This window comes from Mauremys reevesii, linkage group 3 (assembly GCF_016161935.1).
Source record: "Mauremys reevesii isolate NIE-2019 linkage group 3, ASM1616193v1, whole genome shotgun sequence".
Classification (NCBI taxonomy): Eukaryota; Metazoa; Chordata; order Testudines; family Geoemydidae; genus Mauremys; species Mauremys reevesii.
The window spans coordinates 57,696,250-57,717,084 of record NC_052625.1 but is presented as its reverse complement, the minus strand read 5'-3'; the positions used below and the strand labels follow the sequence as shown (position 1 = coordinate 57,717,084).

Sequence of the window (20,835 nt, the reverse complement as noted above, 5' to 3'; positions counted from 1 at the left end):
TCCTGTGGCACCTTATAGACTAACAGACGTATTGGAGCATGAGCTTCCGTGGGTGAATACCCACTTCGTCGGATGCATGCATGCTCATGCTCTAATACGTCTGTTAGTCTATAACGTGCCACAGGACTCTTTGCTGCTTTTACATTACTATGGTCACCACTTTTACAAAATTATGATAGACCTTGTACAAAATATGCCTTCTGAGGTATCAGTTGACCATCATTTTCCTGTTAAAATATGTGTATCAACATTGTATATGGTGATATTAGATTTTGCTATATGTTTGTAACTGGAGCATGTTATAATTCTGGGGAACACCCACAGTTTAGCTCTTCAGAGACAACAAAGGGGTGGCCAACACGCAGCCAGGTGCTAAGAGCATTGTCTGCTTAACCGGTCATTCATCAGCAGGGGAGTTGTAAACAAGAAAAGTACAGTTCACCTGAAGGACAGCTGGCAGGTCATGTATGCTATAGAACTGCCCGACCACATAACCCAACAAGGACTTATCCAGTAAAAAAATGTCAGGATATAAAAAGGGGAAACTAAGGCCACTGGCCACTTCCCCCATCTCTATGGCAACAAGAATGCTTGAAAGACTTTGAACTGGGGAGATTGGTTCCATCCAGGGAAGCCAATCCAGCCTGCGTACTAACAACCATGAACTGCTTGCAACATTCAAAGTAGTGAAAAAAGCTGTTTGCTAAATTTTTTTCTTAGTTTGGTAAAGGTTTAGGAAGAAGACTGTGTAGTTATCTTTTATTTCTTTTGTAACCAATTCTGACTTTTTATAGCTGCATCACTTATCCACACTTAAAATCTAGCGATCTTACTTTAGTTAATAAACTTGTTTTATTCTTTTATCTAAACCAGTGTGTTTTGATTGAAGTGATTGGGGAATCTCTGCTTAGTTTAAAAAGGGCTGGGGCATATTAATTTTCTTTGATAAAATTACAGACTTATGAGGGCTTGCCCTGTCCAAGGGGGTCTTGATCAGTGTAAGCAGCACATTTCTGGTGTGCAAGGCTAGGGCTGAGGGATATGCATGTGTTGCCGTGTATCTGTTCATGATTGGCTGAGAAAGCATTCATGTAACCTTGTGTGTGCCTTTACATGCTGATGGCTGTGTGGGAGCAAAGCCTGGGGAGGCTGCTTTTCCATTCGCAAAGCAATGTGAGAGACACCCTGTTCTGAAGAACTCAGAGGACACCACGGTTCAGAAGTCCAGTTTGTATCCTGGGGTGATCACAATACCCCAGAATGATACTCGCATTTTTTGTAACTGCATCACATTGTTGACTGATATTCATATTCAATTTGTGATCCACTATAACCCCCGGATCCTCTTCTGCAGTACTACTGCCTAGCCAGTTATTCCCAATTTTGTAGTTTGGCATTTGATTTTTCCTTCTTAAGTGTAATACTTTGCACTTGTCTTTGTTGAATTTCATCTTGTTTATTTCAGACCAAGCTCATTTTGAATTCTAAACATGGCCTCCAAGTGCTTTCAACCCCTCCCAGCTTGGCATCATCCATACATTTTAGAAGTATATTCTCCACTCTATTATTGAAGTCATTAATAAAAATATTGAATAGTAGCAGAGCCAGGACTGAGCCTTGCAGGACTTCACTAGATTCATGCTCCCCGTTTGAGAGTGAACTACTGATTACGACTCTTGGAGCACAGTCTTTCAACCAGTTTTGCACCAATCTTATAGTAATTTAATCTAAACCATATTTCTCTAGTTCGCTTATGGGAATGTCATGGGGGACTGTGTCTAAAGCATTATTAAAATTAAGATATATCACATTTACAGCTTCCCCCATCCACTAGACTAGTAAACCTGTCAAAGGGGGAAATTAGGGTGGTTTGGAATAATTTATACTTGACAAATCCATGTTGGCTATTACTAACAACCCTATTATCCTCTAGCTGCTTACAAACTGATTGTTTAATAATTTGTTCCAGTATCTTTCCATATATTGAAGTTAGACAGCTGGTCTATAATTCCCCAGGTCACCATTATTTCCCTTTTTTAAAGATAGGTACTATGTTTGCCCTTCTCCAGTTTCACCATCATCAAGGAGTTTTCAAAAGATGTCCACTAATGGGTCTAAGATTGCTTTAGCTAGTTCCTAAAGTACCCTAGGGTGAATTTCATCAAGCCCTTCAATACATCTACCATATCTAAACATTTTTGAACCTGTTCTTTCCTTATTTTGGCTTGTGTTTCTTCTCCCTTGTTGTTAATACTAATTGTGTTAAGTACATGGCCATAGTTTACCTTCATGTCATGAAATCATGGGGTAGCATTTCTTGTTGAAACAAATTATTGAAGCAGCTAGGTGTTTGAATGAGCATCAGCCCCCTCTTATTTTTTCTTCGGTGCCTAAAAACACATTCTTTTTAACATTCACACTGATGACAACAGTCCTCTACTTGAACTAGCTGTGCTGCGGTTGTCCATTATCTTCATTGGGATGGCAAGTATGTACAGCACGACACATTCAGCAGCACAGCTGGATGTACCTTGCATGTTCAGCACCACGTGTTCTCTCTGCCTGGAACTAATAGCAATTACTGTGTGTTTGTACTGTGCTAACACAACAAGGCTCTAATCATAACTGCGCTTTTGGGCATGGCAATACAAATAATGATCAAAATTATGTATAGGCTTCAATAGATTTCTCTGTCCTGGAGAGTTTGAAAAAGGAACAAGTTTAAATCAACTTTCACCAATTTTCCTAATACATATTTTCTAGACATATTTTAATAAAATCCACAAAAACCAATAGGCTAAGTACTATCACTAATAATACTCTGCATTTACATATAATGCCTGAGGATTCCAACATGATTCACAAATTGTATACATAGAGCTAAATTGAAATGTGGCCACCTCTGGGGTGAAACACTGAAGTGAAGTGCTTGAATTAATGATACAGCCTGTATTTAATGGAAGTGCTATCATTAAACTTTCCAGAAAACTAAAATGTCATGTACTGCATTGAATGCTTAGGTTAGCTACAGTAGAACTTTCTACTATATGAAGAAGATTGTATAATTGACAAAAACCTTTTTGCTTAAAATGGTAGCAAGACACGAGTTAGAAAGAATGGAATACTCTTCATTACCTGAACTGCAGTTCTTCATTGCAAAGGAGTCCATGGCAGCTACACTCCTGTTCCCACTAGCAACATATTCCAGTGAGATCCGAAAAGGTTTCTTAAGGTGTCCAACTCTCTTCTGCAGAAGCACCCATCTGGTCTCGTCACAAAGCAAAAGGAAACAACACAGGACAAGAGTGGTAAGAAAGGAGGCTATTTTACAAGGCACACATGTCCAAACATAGCAGCTCGACCCATGGCTTATCATACTGTCCCCCTAAGATGCCCCACCAGTGGCCTTTGCTTCCTTAGACTGCAAAAATAAACCTCAAAGAATTTTTTTTCCAAAGAGGGGAGATGTCATGACAAATGAACAACATTAGCTAATGATGGGTTCTCTCTCTCTCATCTGCCACACTTCTCAGCTGTGAGATCTCTTGCAGCTGTTTAAAAGGAGCCTAACTTCCTTTGCAAAGTGAACTGTGAAATCTGTCACACACATGCACGCCTTCTCTAGATACCACTCCTTCCTGCCTTCCACCACCACCGTCTGTTATACAGATTCAGGCAATAAGTTATCCTCAGGAGGTTGCTGAATAGTTGTATTTCCCAGACTTTATATCTGTTTGATGTAATGCATTTTGCTCCTATGTGGCTGGTTGGAACTCCAAACGCGTATGAGTTTTAAAATTAAAATGGCCCATTTCCCTGTCTGTACTGTTCCCTTAGTTTGTACTTTTGTTTCTTTTAACTTGACTATGGCCCTGGAGACTAAAGGCCAAATTCAGAAATGATGTGTAAGGCAATGTAAGTTACATGTTGCTAAGCAAGTGTAAGTGGGAACAGCGGAGTCTGAGTCTATCCTGGCATAATGTATTCACTGAAGAAAATTAAAGACCATCCCCTTACATGCATACCTCTCACCCTCCGACTTGTTGTTTTTGCTGCTGCACTCCACTTTCCCAGCTACTCAGCATCAAAGTTACACCTACTTATATACAGTGGCACTTCCTTAACATGCAACTTTCAGCATCTTAGCACATCACCCCTATATTTGGCCCTGACATTGTATGTCTACAGGACAGGTATAAACACAAGCCGTAACAATGTGAGTCTCCTTCCTCCCCTCAAACATGCCACAATCCTGACCTACAGGGAATACAGATTTATATTTAGGAACAAAAGGGCATGAATGGACAATTCACTCTCTGTGGCTCATTCCACCCTTGGTCACTGTGTAGAGCAGGGGTGGGCAAACTTTTTGGCCTGAGGACCACATCTGGGTATGGAAATTGTATGGCAGGCCATGAATGCTCACAACATTGGGGTTGGGGTGCAGGAGGGGGTGAGGGCTCCAGGGTAGGGCCAGAAATGAGTTCAGGGTGTGGGAGGGAGCGCCGGACAAGGGCAGGAGGGTGAGGGCTCCGGCTGGGGTTGCGGGCTCTGGGGTGGGGGATGAGAGATTTGGAGTATAGGATGGTGCTCTGGGCTGGGACCGAGGAATTCGAAGGGTGGGAAGGGGATGGGGGTTGGGGCATGGACGGGGGGGTGGGTGGGGCTGGCTCAGGGGTGCAGGCGCCGGGTGATGCTTACCTCAAGTGGCTCCTAGTAACAGCAGCAGCATGTCCCCCCACAGGCTCCTACATGGAGGCGTGGCCAGGCAGCTCTGTTGCACTCTGCCCCATCCACAGTCGCCGCTCCTGCAGCTCCCATTGGCTGTGGTTCCTGGCCAATGGGAGCTGGGGGGGCAGCACTCGGAGCAGGGGCAATGTACAGAGTGGAGCCCCATGGCTGCCCCTACACGTAGGAGCTGGAGGGGGGACATACTGCTGCTTTTGGGAGCTGCACAGAGTGGCCCCCCGACCCTGCTCCCCGGCTGGAGCACTGGAGTGGGGCAAGCTCCAGACTCAGATCCCCAGTGGGAGCTCGAGGGCTGGATTAAAATGGCTGGTGGGCTGGATGTAGCCTATGGGCCGTAGTTTGCCCACCCCTGGCGTAGAGGTTGCCAGTAAAGATACCAATTAGTGACAGTTGCAAAAGGATGTTTTGTGACAGGAATATTCATACTGTAGGAGCTAGACTGGACCCACCAACTCATTTCACGTGAGTCTGTTCAGTACCCTGGATGATGGTAACTTTTGGTCACTATCCATTTGACCATATTCAAACCATTAATACAGATGAGGAATTCTGTAGCCCTGTTGTATAGGCCGTTCCCCTGTTCTTTAAATTTCCTTTCATAGATTCTTCCAGGATACCAAAACAAAAAATGGATAAAAGCATATGAGATTTCCTTTTAAGCTTATTGTAATTGGTCATCTGGGAACAAACAGAACAGGTGTTCCATAAGGCCTGTTAGAAAATTCTCAATACACCGCAGCTGCAATTGTTTAAATCAGAACAAAAACATATTGTGCTTCCTTAGGACACTTTGAAACAGCAATATTAGGCATTTTTGAGGAACATTATAACTATTTCAGATTAACTTAATGGGGTCAGTGCCAAGAAAGTTTAGAAGCAGTTGCTCTTTTATAACTGACTCTTGAAACAGAAGTTTCCTTATCAAGATCCCTAATTGCTCCATTTCATGTTGGTTTGTTATTATGGTGTTGTCCAGTGGGCTGGACACAGGAATTTATCTATCTTTAGTAAAAAGAGCATTGGAGCAGATGTTTTTGAGAAAAGAAACTTCACAATTTACATGGATACTGCAATCAGATAAGAACTTGCCCAAATTTTGACGTACTTCTCAAGAGACATTACCAGCTTAACAGCATCCCAAAAAGGAAATAAAATCATCTCTCTCTCTGTCACAGTATTTATTTTAATGAACTCATAATAATACATGTGTGCACCACTGCCCCACGCTATGTAGAATCAGAACTGATTAACTGTCTCACAGGTCCTACATTGTTAATAACTAAAATAAATTCTCCTTTAGTTCCAATAGTTATAGCCAGTGCTTTTGGAGCAAGAAGGCACACGTTCTATCCCCCACTGTCACTATTGGCCATGAAACACTGCACAATGACAACTGCGAAGTTCTTAGGAGGTCTTGGGTCTGCTAGAATATCTTAAATTCTTTACCCATCTACCTACTAACACCACTTTAGATTATTGAACTCTGATTTTTTTAAAATAAGAAAATGTTATTTTGTTGGGAGGAGGAGGAGGAGGAGGAACATGGTGCACTCGGGGAAGAGGTGGGTCCGGGGTGAGGATTTGGGGAGGGGTCCAATAGGGGCAGGGAGGAAGTGGAGTCAGGGCGGGGCCAGCAGGGTGTGAGCACCCACAGCGCTACGGAAAGTTGGCGCCTGTGGTGACATTTACATCAAACTAATCTTCATTTAGTCCCCTGCTTCTGGAATGTAGAGTACACACTTTGGATCACCCATTTCCAGAGAGCCCAGTCTCCTGCCAGCATTGCATCCTGCTCTATATTAAGGCTGAGGGGGGCAAAGTTGGAAGCCACAACATCCCTCCAGCATATGCAAGGCTGTGTGCAAGTTTTCTCCATCAAGCTTTTGTTGGCTCAAACATAAAGCTGGAGCACTTGTATGGATCCCAACATATGAAGCAGATGGCCAAGCTACCTGAGCCAACACTGTTGCTTTGGGAGACACTGGAGGCTGGTTGGTCTGATGCCTGACCTCCTCATTTATGTGATGAAGCCATCATATGCCTTCAATACACCATTACTGCTGCATGTTGAAAGTGCCCAGCTGGTGTATTTGCATCCCTATGGAGGCCCAGAGCCATCCAAAAGGACAAAAGCCACTGCTGCTTGATAGATACACATCTTAGTCTGAGTTGATATGTGGTGTTGACATTACACAGGCTCCCAAAAGCATGCATAACATCCATAGCCTTGTTGATTTGATGTTTCGTGTCAGCAAGGCAACTTCCCTCCTTGGTGTAAACAGAGACAAGATCTTCAAATGAACTGATGAATTCAACTTCTTGTCCATCGATTATGATGGGTAGGAGTAGAGGTCCATCAGCCACCTTCATCAGTTTGGTCTTCTTCCAGGTGACTTGACTACCAAGCTTACTTGCTTCTTCCGTATATAAATTATGAGCATTGATGAGATTAGTTCATGAGGATGCGAATATAGCCCTGTCATTCTCATATTCCAGGTCTATTATGTAGAAGTCATGCAGTATCATCCGGGTATGCAGCTAGTGATGGCTTCCATCATTTGGTCAATAATGGGGTTGAACAGATCATTTGGGGGCAGCCACGCACAGTGAACAGATGCCACTACTGTGCTCAAACCAATTGGACATCTTATTACCTAAGCAGTCACAGCTCTCACTTTAGCAATGCATTTCTACAAGAAGATTGAGGAGCTTTCTACGTACACCAGTAACTTTACAGGCACAGCCAAAGGAGTGACAATCAAAAGAGTCAAAGGCAGCTTTTAAATCAATAAAGGCTATATACACTTTATCCTTCCTCCTACTATTCCCTGCAAAATAAATCCTGTGTTCACTGAAATTAAAGAAAATCATATCAAATCATGGAAGCATTTTTATTCATATGCTGTCCTTTAAACCACCTCTCTTTTCCCACCCATCCCTTTAAAAAAACAAAAAAAAAAAACATGGAGACCAAAGCCATCTCACCAGTGTCCCTTTAATCTCTAAAAGGTAACTAATTTATCTATGAGCAGGGTGAACCAGCTTTGGACATAATTTACTCTGAAAAAATGCAGGAACATCTGTATATCATGAAAAACATTCCTCACCGTTTCAAAAGACTGATGGATTTTAATTCCAAGTACACAGTGGCCTTCAACAATGATTTCCATTTCTGTGCTACTGCTAACCCTCCGGATAAATGTGTCAAGAGTTTTAGGAATTGCTTTTCTGAGTTACTGGTGCAATAACTTCAGTTTGAAATTCTCAGGTCTCTCATAGTTTACCACTGAAACTTTATTAACTTTCAGAGCTGTGGCCAAGCAGGTATTTTATGTCACTGGAATTCAAGACAGGGGACACTTCTTCGGAGTTTGTAATGCAACTTCCTAGAAATGGATTTTTTTAGGTTCAAGTAATCTATGTGAAAAAAATGGGTAATTCTCAGTCCACTTCCTAGTAGAGAGGTAGGCACATCACAAAAAAGACTATAAATATGACAGTAACTGGCAGATTTATCAGGGACATCAAACAAGGAGTGAATGACCCAAAGGAGAGAAGCTATCCTCATGCCTAGAAGTGTATCGTTATAAAGGAAGATTGGTGGATCAGAATGGGAGAAGATTCACGGTACACAGTGTAGTTGTTCTATAAATACAGACCAGCCATCATGCTCTAGATCTATCACACATGCACGTTTTTACAGCACTACATTCCCTCTAAAAATCTAACTCCCGCCCCCAACAAACAACCTTCACCCCCCACCCTTGACCTGTAGCAGGATATGCCCTAGGGTAAATTATATCTGCTGACAGGTTAACTATTTGTATTTCCATCACACTATTACAGCAGCCTACACTTTAGAAATCATTTTATCAAGGTAGCAGTAAGGGGCTTAAACTATTATTTAGGCAAGAAGAGGGGAAATCTCCAATATAGAGTCATGCTCAATAACTGTTGGACATGTAACCCTCTCCGCTCCTACAAACAGGATACAGTAAAACAAGATTCAGATTCACATAACACCTTTTATTTGAAGGGTATCCTCCAAAGTGCTTTACAAAACAATGAATTAAATACTGGCATGTCAACGGCTGTATGGAAAAATGGCTCAGTTGCTGGGCACACAGCAATAACTCACATGCAGCAATGAGTATTAAAACCTCTTATCAAAAGAGGACACCAGGAGTATCTCCCTAATCTTTATCCTTTGAGATCTGTAGTGTCTACCTGGACACCTATCAAACAGCAGAAGAGTCCACAATTTAATGTCTTCTAATCTGAATGACGGCACTGTTCACAGGACGATGGCTCCCTCTCCCTGTCCCGCTATTGCATTGGGAACAATCCCAAGTCCTCGTCCAGGCTTGAGCTCTGAACATTGTTGCTCAGAGATGGCCAAGCAGGACTGACATTGAGCAATGACTGCTATCTCCTGATACACAGTGGGCCAAATTCAACACTGTTGTAATTCCAGTAGAGTCACTAGAGTTACACCATGGATGAATTTGTTTCAATGGTTCTAATATTTAGAATATAAGCAACAGCTCAACATGCAGATTAAAAATGTTATGATTTTCTGACTTTGCCCAAGAATTTGAGTAAAGCAAAACCCTTGATCCAAATATTCTCAAACTTTGGAAAACTTCAGACCCAGATCCAAACTCTAGCACCAGGGCCCATGTCACAGTTTGAGAGGAGCAAGTGCTTGCAGAAGGGCTGAACTGGACTCTCGGAGTTCATTAGTGCCAGTCTTCCATAGTCAGAAGGATTATTGCAGGACTAAAAGAGAACCTCAGTCCCCAACATGGGCCAAACATGTTGCCTCCTCTACACTCTTTAGAAAGAAGAGAACAGTCCTGGGAATAGAATGCTTGGCACTTTAATGGCATTGGTTGCACAGCACCAACCACAGGGTTAAGTCTTTATGGTCACCCCCCACCAAACTATCCTAAACATTCCCACAATCTCAACTCTCCCCAAACCTCACAGTTACAACCCAGCTCTTTTTTAGCTCCCAAGCACTAGTTTTGCTTATACAAAGCATCAGTTTCAGTGGACACAGTACAATTTGGGGGGGGGGGGTAAAAACTTGACTTTTGGGAGATATTTATAATTTTAGACCCCCCTACAGTTGTTCACAAAGTATTTAATTTGGGGAGGTACATTATCAATTAATACTGACCAAAACACTAGTGCATTAAATGTAATTTTGCATGCTTCTCTGAATAACAGGAGCTTCAAGCCGTTTGAGTGCAAGCAGTCATGATACTTTCTGGGAAGCAGAGTGTTCTGAAAAAATGATCAGCTAGAGCCAGAAATGAAATCTCAAACTGAAAAATGCATGCCCTACATATGCCAGTCTGACTGCATACTTAGAGGATTTTGATAATCCCTGCCCCATATGTATGTGCACACACTGGTTCGTTGGGATATTTGTCCCTCAGTGTGGAGGTGTAATAAGATACTTAACTGTATCAATGATTTTATCCTCAATCCCTCATATATCTACTCTTCTCACACAATCACTTCTGTGACTCTTCCCAAGACTTCAGTGCATGAAGGGTGAAATTCACTCTTGCTCTGAAAGCCAGCACATGGCCCATGTCACTACTTATACCCCTTTTTTGAGGGTATAAGTGTTGCACGGTCCTTGTACAGGCCGTTTGAAGTGGATGCATTTCACCTAGAATGCCCTCCCAGTTCGGGTCTGGAAAGTCACAACTTTCTCATTATCCAGGCTAGCATCCCTATTGAGGAAAGCACTTAAGCATGTGCTTAAATGCTTAAGTGAGAAGCACAAGCTTAAGTGCCTCCCTGAATCAGGGCCTCAGATCTCCGCTTATGGCTCACCTCTTCTACTTTGACCACAGAATAAACAATTTTAAAAAAAAATTAAAAATCTCCACAGTTAAACTGAGTATCAGCGGAATCTTATTTCTGAAACCTGTGTCCTTCCTCACCTCAACCCTCACTCTTGTTTTTTAGCCTATTATGTCATGCCTGTTAATAGAACCTAAAATTTTCAGGACAGGGACTTCACTCATTTCTTTTTCTTTTTTTGTTCTTTTTTGTTAAAGTGTTCTGCACACTTTTGAGAGCTATACAATCAGGGCCAGCTCCAGGCACCAGCGAAGGAAGCAGGTGCTTGGGGCGGCCTATAGAAAGGGGCGGCACGTCCAGGTCTTCAGCAGCAATTCAGCGGCGGGTTCCAGTCCCTCTTGGAGCAAAGGACCCAGCGCCGAATTGCCACCAAAAAATGAAGCAGCGTGGTAGAGCTGCCGAAGTGCTGCTTTATCTTTTGTTTTTTTCTCTCCTTAGCCGCTTGGGGCGGCAAAAAAGCTGGAGCCAGCCCTGTATACAATTAAATGCAACAACAATAGCTGCGGTTAGAGTATTTCAAATCAAAACACACATCCAGCATCATTAAGGTACTTTGAAAAAGTTAAAACTTGCTCCTTAAAAATGATACCTTGTTAAGGAGAGGATTAAAAAGACAAAAATCTCACCAGGATTACTAAAGAGATTTTTCTTCCCTCCTTCTACTAGAGGAATTTGGGAAAGAGATGAACTATGCCCTTCCAACACACGGTTCCATGATTAAAAGTGGTTTATAGCAGTCAATAATCCTCCAGACTCAAGTCAATCTTTGCCTACCAACAGATACTGCATTAGGTGTGAACAAATTAGATCTATTTGGGCTGCAGCCGTGATTCCTCTCAAAATTCCAGGAAAGGGAAAATAATATGAATGAACCACAGAAAATTCTGTAGACTTTTTTTCCCATTAACTCAAACTGTATGCTAATGTTACCCTGCATTGCCCTGAGATTATTTTAAGTGATCCACATTACATTTATTTCAATGAATTGATCTTAAAACTACTTAAAATACAAGAACCCGGGCACTGGTTAGCTGTTTTCGGAAAACAGCTATTTTCTAAAGAGGCAGTTAGTAATATATTGCTGCCTACGGATGCAGCATTAACACAGAAGGACTCCCCGCCCTGCGCAAATCAGAAATTGTATATCAAACTCTTCCACTTGGAGAACACTTGGATAAGGAAAGGAGGAAAATGGGCATTTATTTCACTATGTTTCAGTTAAAACTACTTGTCTCACTAGTCCCTGTTCCATCAAACTTCTACATTAAAAAAAGTCATAATGGATAGTGATACCAGTTTAATATAGGATTTAATAGCAATTGATAACATTTTGTAGAGAATTTAAGCCATCTTATAGGATTCTATAGCAGGAATCCTGCTGTCTTTTAGATAGTATTCTAAAAACTATCTATAGAGCTCTGCTTAGGCCCTGATCCAAAGCCCATAGAAGTCAATGCAAAGATTCCCACTGACTGTAACAGGCATTGGTTCAGACCATTAATTTCCATAGGAATCTATTATTAGCTCTATTAAATTCTACAGGACTTTTTGCTAAGGGATGTGCTGGAAGGGGTTCTTGGAACCTTCTAGGAGACCTTTGTTAAAATTCTGCCACAAAACTGAAGGGATGGCTGCAGTGATATCCTGGCTTTTGTTCCTTCAAGGAGAAGTCCTATATTATTTTAATAGAGATTAAACTACTAGGGTTCTTCAGAAATATAATAGGGCCCTACAGAAATTACTCTATAATCTTTAGGCCTGGATTCTAAACCAGGAGCAATGCATAGCTCCCTTGCCCTAGAAACTGGGCATGACTGAGTTGCAATCTAATATTTCCTTGCTTGTGCCAGAGAGGAAAATCTGAGCCATCCCTTTGAGGCGGTCACATCAGGCTATTGCCTCTAGTCACGTACATGCAAGGAAAGGGGGTTCAGCAGCCTGGCAGTAGCTGCTGTCCTTCCCCTGTATGCTCTGATGTTGTGGGGAGCCCTCACAAGAGATCCTTAGCCATGCAGGGCTGGGGTATAAGGAGGAGGACTCACAATTAAGCCCAGAGAATTTAATATAGAATGGCATCCCTTCCACAGGGTTTGTGAACCATCCCACATGATTATATAGTAGATACAGAATTTACAAGAAAATTCTATATGATGACACAAAACAAACAAAGTTCACCTGTAGGAGAACTATCCTTGTCTATTAAATTCTATAGGGCTTTTTTCATAAGGCCTGGAGTTTACCCCTTTCTTGAGAGGCTGATGAAGAATCCCCGCCAGAGAGATTACACTAATTATTTTTTATTAAATTACCTACACAGCACCTGGAACTCTACAAAACAGTCTACTTGCTCTGGAGAGCTTACAAACTATGACCTCAGTACTGCAGAGACTTAATCACATGAGTAACTGAAGAAATAGAGCCTCAGAGCTTAACTCCCAATATTTTAATTGACTTCAATGGGAGGTGAATCAGATCTGGAGTTAAGATGAGAACAACAGGAAAAGACAAATCAGGGAGAGAATGAGAGGTCAGAGGGATACGGCTGAAGATAATAGTGGTTGTTCGGATGAGGAACAAACGGATTTTCAAGAAAATTTCACTAAAGGGCAGGTATTTCTAAAAAAATGTCCTTGAGGAATACTTTAAGACTCCCTTACAAGGTCTTTGTCTCTGAGCATTCCAGTTTATACAAATTCAATATTGTGCTGTACTAGCAAATGTATTGCATGTCTAGCAAATGTATTTTGTTGGCCAAGTGTGATTGCCTCCTTCCTTGGTTAAAAGAATATATATATTTTTTCAAATTCATGAGATTTTAGTGTGTTTCTCTAATGCATGCGGGCTCTTCAGCTCCACCTCCTCTTGCACTCTTCCTCCCATTCACACATAAGCCTGATTATATTTACTTTAATGAAACACAGAGATTAAATTAAATTCTGTAAACAGATTGCAACAAATTGTTGGCGGTATATAATCCAAGACTACTATAGCCACATTTAGCATTTATATAACCTCTTACATCTTCAGAGCACTGTACAGCTATCAGCCAATGATTCCTGACAACTTCTCTACGGAGATAAGCGACTATTATCCTCAATTTACGTGGGGAAATTGAGGCATAGAAAGGTTGATGGCAAAGCTGAGATTGGTATTCAGGAATTCACAATTCCTAGTCCTATGCTTAAGACCCTTAACCATGATGCTTTAGATAAGGGTAATTACATTTCATGCTTCAGGGAATAATTTATTTGCCTTTGTGATGTCAGAAAAAAAATCCATCCCCTCAAACTAATGGACAGCATTGCACAATTTTCTAGGAGCATTTTTGGCAGGGGTTACATTTTCTTCTGACTCATCATACATTAGCCACTAGCAGGACCCTGGACTAGATGGGCTACTGGCCTTATCCAGTCTATAAATTCCTATGTTCCTCTACAAAGAATAATTTAGAACCAAGGTTATGCAAAGTATGAGCAGAAACAGCCTTCCCTATCTTCCTAGACAGAACAAGGAAATGGGACTATGTTCCCATACAAGCCATTTTCCCCTCATTAGCAGTTAGTTTGAATACATATTGCAGGGTATATTACAGAGTGTCCCCTACTATTAAAGGAGATCACACACTGTTCAAGAATCTAACAGAGTCTTATTTCCATTGATGTCAAAAACAATCTTGCTTTCATTACAGACATGGACCAAAAGCCAATATCAAGGCTTCAGAATGAAATAACATGAGTCAGACATCCAGAGGAGAAGACCAATGGCAGGGCTATTTTGAAATAATTGAACTCGCGCAGCATCTGGATGACCAATTAAAAGGAAATTGTCATTACTGAGTGCAGAGGTGAAATTTCAGACTGGGGCTAAAGGGGAGTTTAAATATCACATTAGCTCACAGTTTATGGGCCAAACACTATAATAAAATATTTTAATGTTGGAAAGCTGAATGAGAGTGAAGGTTTTGCTTCAGAGAATAGATACTGCACATACCTACTTTGATATCTCTTTGGATACATTAGTGTGCAGAGGATAGTGGGTTAAATAATGTAGATTTCAGAACAATATATCAATGAATTGGATCAGTGATTAAGCGGAGAACTGGTTTGCCCAGAGAATGCGTAAGAGGACAGAGAGTTGTTCATCTCCAGATGACTCATGGAAATCCAGTACAGATCTGTAAAGAACTCTTGACAAAGTCGTTACTGTCTGATGCCATAAGTTAGTCTCTCACACTTTAGAATGTAGATATGATGCAAAGTGAGGGTAAGCACCAACAAGAGAGACCTGATGGTGGGTGGAGGATGTGTATTTAGTAATGAACAAACTGTTTTATTTTTTTAATTGAATTTATTTAGTTTTTGCAGGCTTTGGGTCAGAACTTAGTCTTTAGCATGGCTTTGAATGAAGTGAGGGTGATGGCTTGGAAAGCTGTGCATCTTCTTACTTATGTAGAAACCATGTTATCTATCCTGTTATAGATTATTTTTTTTGTATTGCATATTTTATAGGAACAATACTTCAATTATGATGAGAGGCTGAGGGATCTGGGATTGTTTAATCTGCAGAAGAAAAGAATGAGGGGGATTTGATAGCTGCTTTCAACTACCTGAAAGGGGGTTCCAAAGAGGATGGATCTAGACTGTTCTCAGTGGTAGCAGATGACAGAACAAGGAGTAATGATCTCAAGTTGCAGTATGGGAGGTTTAGGTTGGATATTAGGAAAAACTTTTTCACTAGGAGGGTGGTGAAGCACTGGAATGGGTTACCTAGGGAGGTGGTGGAATCTCCTTCCTTAGAGGTTTTTAAGGTCCGGCTTGACAAAGCCCTAGCTGGGATGATTTAGTTGGGGATTGGTCCTTCTTTGAGCAGGGGGTTGGACTAGATGACCTCCTGAGGTCCCTTCAAACCCTGATATTCTATGAATAAAAAATTTTGGAGAAAAAAAAAAAAGAGATGAGAGATAATTGTATAAAATGTCCCAGTGACTTATTCTAAGAGATAGAGCTAAGGAAGTCAACACCAACTCATCATAGCAATTGGCACACTGGAGATTAGACAGAGCCACCCAGAAAAACTGAAATTTGGATTCAGAGTCCAAATTAAATTCAGAGAGAGAGAGCGAGAGCGCACGCACACGCATGCGAGGCTCTCTGTAGCATCCATTCTTCACGGGAGATAAATGTTCTTGTAACTGGCAATGAGAATATTTGTGATGACAAGACTAAATATTTTAGGCCCAAATTGAAAAATGGCTATTGGTTTTTAGTGCCTCAATTTTTGAGTGCTTAATATGGTGAGTTTGATTGTTCAAGGCACTGTTCCGGTTGTGTTGACTTCATTTGGAATTCTGGATGCTTCTAAAATGCAGCCTCAAGGAACCTCAAGTTGCATATCCAAAAAACAGAAGGCAGTCAAAATCAGTGGCCACTTTTGAACATTTGGGCCAAATATTTGAGACGTGTCCAACCCACAAATCTGAGATCTGTCTGTCCCCTGAGTCTGACAGTGCTTGGATCTGGGGTTTTGGTTTGGTCCCATATTTTTTAGTCGATACTTGCTCTGCACACTGTTTTCAGAGTAAACACTATAACCCCTAATAGTACTATGCCCTGAAAACAGACTCCCAAGATGTGAAAGTGCCATTTATTGGCCAATGAAAGTCAGATATAAAGATGTCTGAACTAAGAGGCTCATTTCCTCAGGTTAATATTGCAGCTGAAATTGAAGGTTGTTTGGATGACAATTTTAAAACAACATGAAAAGGTTATGACTGTCCTTAGTGTTTAATGCTAAACCAAACCATTTCCATTCATGCATTCCATCAACACTATTTCCCCTTCGGTATTACATCTAGTTCTTTTTCAGTTGTAATAAATCCTTTATTATTACCTCAGTACTTACAACACACAACCAAACACACTCATTGGGACAGTGTGTGTCTTTAGGCACAGCACTGAGGAAGGGATGGTGAATAAGTTGCACTATCCCAGGAGTATCCACAGAAGGCACTGTGATTACAGAGACACTTCTGAGTCCTGGTTTCTCCTCTACTTTCTGCTACTCGCAGCTGGGAGGGATGGAAAACTAGCCTATACCAGCAGCAAAGTACAACACAACACACCCTATGCCAGTTCAGCAGCACTAGCCAGCAAGTAGGAGGGATGAAGACACCCATCCTCTGTCCCTTACTCAGGGTGCAGGGAGAGGTGGGATAAGGGGGCTCTGCTACTGCCTGCCTGCATGCGTGACTTTGAACAAGTCATATCACCTCTCCATACCTCGGCTTCCCCATCTGTAAATTGGGGATAATACGAACTACTTACTGTACATGGGTATTGTTAAGGTTTGTCTATACAGCAGTTGGAGTGAGCCTCTCAGCCTGGGTCAACAGAGATTGTTTAGAGCACTAGCGTGAACCCTGCTAACCTATAGCTCTACAGACAGCACTTTGAAGTTTCAGCCCCCGCACCTCTTGGCTTCAGACTGAAACCAAGATGCAATTTCAAAGCCTCATCTATAAAGCTCTTTTTAGAGCACTAGCGTGAGTCCTGCTAGCCCAAGTCTATTGACCGGACTGGGAGGCTCTCTCTAAAATGCTGTGTAGACATATCCTAAGGGTTATTCACTGATGGGTGAAATTCACCCCTGTGCAGAGGGCCAGCAAAAGGGCTAGGCAACATTTAATTCCCACTCAATTCCCTATTTTGAGTGCTTCAGTGGAACGGTTTGTCTGCATAGTGAAGTGCTTCAAACTCCTGGGATGGAAGGTGTCAGAGAGATCCAGAACAGCAGTGGTGCAAGTAGGGCAGTATGGTCTGGTACGCTGTACCAGTAAGCTATTTATACCCGGCATGCCATACTGGAAAGACATGAGAGGAGCAGAATGTGGGGCCGCTGGGTGACCCTATGCCAGCAACTCCTCCAGTGCGGCTGTATCACCCCCAGCCTTTCCCAGGGCCACCCAGAGGATTCAGGGAGCCTGGGGTAAATCGGGGGAGCTGCGGCGCTTGTACCCATCTGGCAGCGGTCCAGGTCTTTGGTGGCATTTCGGCGGCGGGGGGCCCTTCAGTCACTCTGCATCTTCAGCAGCACTGAAGGGCCCTTCGCCGCTGAAATGCTGCTGAAGACCCGAACCACTGCCGAGCCAGGGCTTGCGGAGCCCCTGTGGGGCCCGGGGAAAATTGCCCCGCTTGCCCCCCCGAGCAGCCCTGGCCTTTCCACAGTGCTAAGCCTTCTAAGTCCTGTCTGGGGTCTGTACAGCAGTCCTGCAGGAGGATAGGGCTGGATGTAGTACAGTCGCACTGAAGCAGCTGCTGGTGTGGGGCCGCCCAGTGACCCCACATTCTGGTCTTTTTGCCGCTGTGGTTCTGGAGAGCCCTGTGGTTCAGAAGTCCGGCACAGCAGGAGGAGGACAGAGCACCCCCTCCCCCCAGGTAACATGTAATGGATCATGGGGAGGAGAGAGGGACAGTGCAGGGTCCCGGGCTGGGGTCACATGAGAGGTCATGTGCCCCTCTCTTTAGCTGGTGCAGGATACCAGTGAGAAATGAATTCTGCTTGCACCACTACATAACATCACGCAGCATGTGCTACTGGCTTAACTAAGGGTGATAGAAAGACAGACAAACAGCTTCAGCTGTGAATTTCCAGACATTTATCAGCCCCTTCATGTTATCACTAGGATACTTTTGTTTACTATTTCCCAGAATTGTTTTCTTGCAGGTAAGATTCTCTACCTTATTGCTCCTCTCCACCACAAAGCTACCTGGATGCTCTAGTGCAGGGGCAGGCAAACTTTTTGGCCTGAGGGCCACATCAGGTTTTGGAAATTGTATGGAGGGCCGGTTAGGGGAGGCTGTGCCTCCTCAAACAGCCAGGCATGGCCTGGCCCCACCCCCTATCTGAGCCCCCGATTCTTGCCCTGAGGCACCCCACCCCACAGATCTCTGCCCCATCCACCCCCCCGCTCCCTGTCCCCTGACCGCCCCCAGAATCCCTGCCCCTGACTGCCCCCCACCTCCCATCCAACCCCTCCTCTCCTTCCTGACTGCCCCCCCGGGACCCCTGCCCCCATTCAACCCCTGTTCCCTGCCCTCTGACTGCTATCCACACCCCCGCCTCCTGACCACCACCCTGAACTCCTCTGCCCTCTATTCAACCCCCCCACTCCCTACCCCCTTACCACACTGCCTGGAGCACCGGTGGCTGGCAGTGCTACAGCTGTACCGCCCGGCTGGAGCCAGCCACGCCACCGCGCAGCACAGAGCACCGGGTCAGGCTGGGCTCAGCAGCTGTGCTGCCCCAGGAGCTCACAGCCCTGCTGCCCAGAGCATTGTGCTGGCGGGCTCAGGGGCTGGGCAGGAGGGTCCCGCGGGCCATAGTTTGCCCACCTCTGCTCTAGTCTGAACTGAAACCCATCTTAATCTCTGCAGCTCCCCCACCTTATCTCCCACACATTGCTTGCTCAATGCATAGTAGGGTTTTGCCTTTTTCATCAATATTAAGATTTATATTGACTCTCAAAGTCTCACGCTCGCTGACCTCTCCTTTTCCTTAACAAACATAACCACAAAGCGCTCAGGTTCTGAGTCTGCCAGGAAGAACAATCAATACTGCTGAATAAAAATTCACCTATTGCTCACATTAGCCTTTGCCTCTGCCCAGCTCAAAGGTTTCATGCATTTTCAGCTCGTTAGCAATTCCTAGATGATGGAAAGTTCAGCAGCCTCTGCACCAATCCGAATACATTTTGGATGGATATTCTGTGCTGAGAAATACCACTAGGTATATAAGAGCTTCTCTTAATTAATTAGCCTCTTACAGTTGGTATGGGTACTTCCACCTTTTCGTGTTCTCTGTATGTATAAATATCTTCTGTCTGTGTGTTCCATTCTATGCATCCAATGAAGTGGGCTGTAGCCCACGAAAGCTTATGCTCAAATAAATGCTTATGCTCATTGTGTGACCTTGGGACAGGGTTAATGAAAGGTACTGTACCTTGATCAAAACACTCAGCAGAGGGCCTGTCTCCCCACTATGTGTAGCTGAAAGGTCTTCATGTCCGTGTCCCCAACCAAGAGTAAATCAGAGGAAGGGGGAACAAGGGGCCAGTGGCCCCAGAGCCCTGTGCAAATAGCAGTGAGAGGCTACATCCTCTGTTCCCAATCATAAGCTGTAGAGGAGCAGGCAGGGGAACAAGAGGGCCTGCACAACAGCCACACAACCTGACCCTGTGTTTACCTCCTCAACTCCTCTGCTCCACCTACATCCAGCGCTGAACCTTGTACAATCATTTACATCTATGCAAAGTGAGTGTAAAATGCTACTCATCTAATCTAGTACCATTTTATGCCCACTTTGCACTAGTGTAAATGACAGCAGATGATGCAGGGCAATAGAGAATCAGGCCTTCAGGTTTTGCGGGTGGTGTGAGTTTCTCCCAAAGTGCACAAAGAGGAACTTTCTGGTTTAAGAACAGCATTTTTTTAAAAATAGTATAACATTTAAAACCAGAGCCAAATCCCCCTGGTCTATTGTGCAGCAAGTGGCTGTGTTCGAGAATCACGTCTGTAGAAAAACCCCAGCGCACACAACAGATCCATCAACGTTTTGAAAGGTGAATGAATAAAGGATTTAGGAAGTAGAACAGCTGTTTCAATTATGGCATTGGGAGCACAAGCCCTAGGCATTCAGTGATGCTGAAAGCCCATGAGCTGTGGGGAACAGAGCTATCTTTATGGATAATAATGAAAAGAGCAAGGCCCTTCATATATTCAAAGCAAACAAATAGCAAGTGCTTTGGTGGCAGTGGGTTGTTTTCTGATTCAATCTTCCACATTTTTATTTCTGCTTTGCAAAGATGAACAAACCCTTTTTCTGTGGACTGCAAAAGAAATCAGCTACCCTAGTACTGCGTTTGGCTGTTCCTAAGAAGATTTTGACTTCCTGCTTCGCAAATATGATTTTAAACATGACCCTCTCTGCTTCCTCATAAGAGTTGGTATCTTGAAGGGTTTCAGAGTGATAGACCTGTTAGTCTGTATCAGCAAAAAGAACAAGGAGTACTTGTGGCAACTTAGAGACTATCAAATTTATTTGGGCATAAGCTTTTGTGGGCTAAAACCCACTTCATCGGATGCATGCAGTGGAAAATACAGTAGGTAGATATATAGACACAGAGAGGTTAGTGGATGTGAAACAGCTGTC

The 20,835-nt window shown here is 43.2% G+C and overlaps 1 protein-coding gene across 7 annotated transcripts in view; it reads right to left on the bottom strand.

Moving 5' to 3' along the window:
• Positions 1-20,835, bottom strand: part of ALK (ALK receptor tyrosine kinase) — a 574,134-nt gene that overhangs the window by 222,641 nt on the left and 330,658 nt on the right. For all 7 annotated transcript variants that reach the window (XM_039530228.1, XM_039530218.1, XM_039530221.1 and 4 more), the window contains one exon: positions 3,136-3,263. In XM_039530228.1, the coding sequence (XP_039386162.1) occupies positions 3,136-3,263 (128 nt within the window). The remainder of the gene's footprint in view (positions 1-3,135; positions 3,264-20,835) is intronic.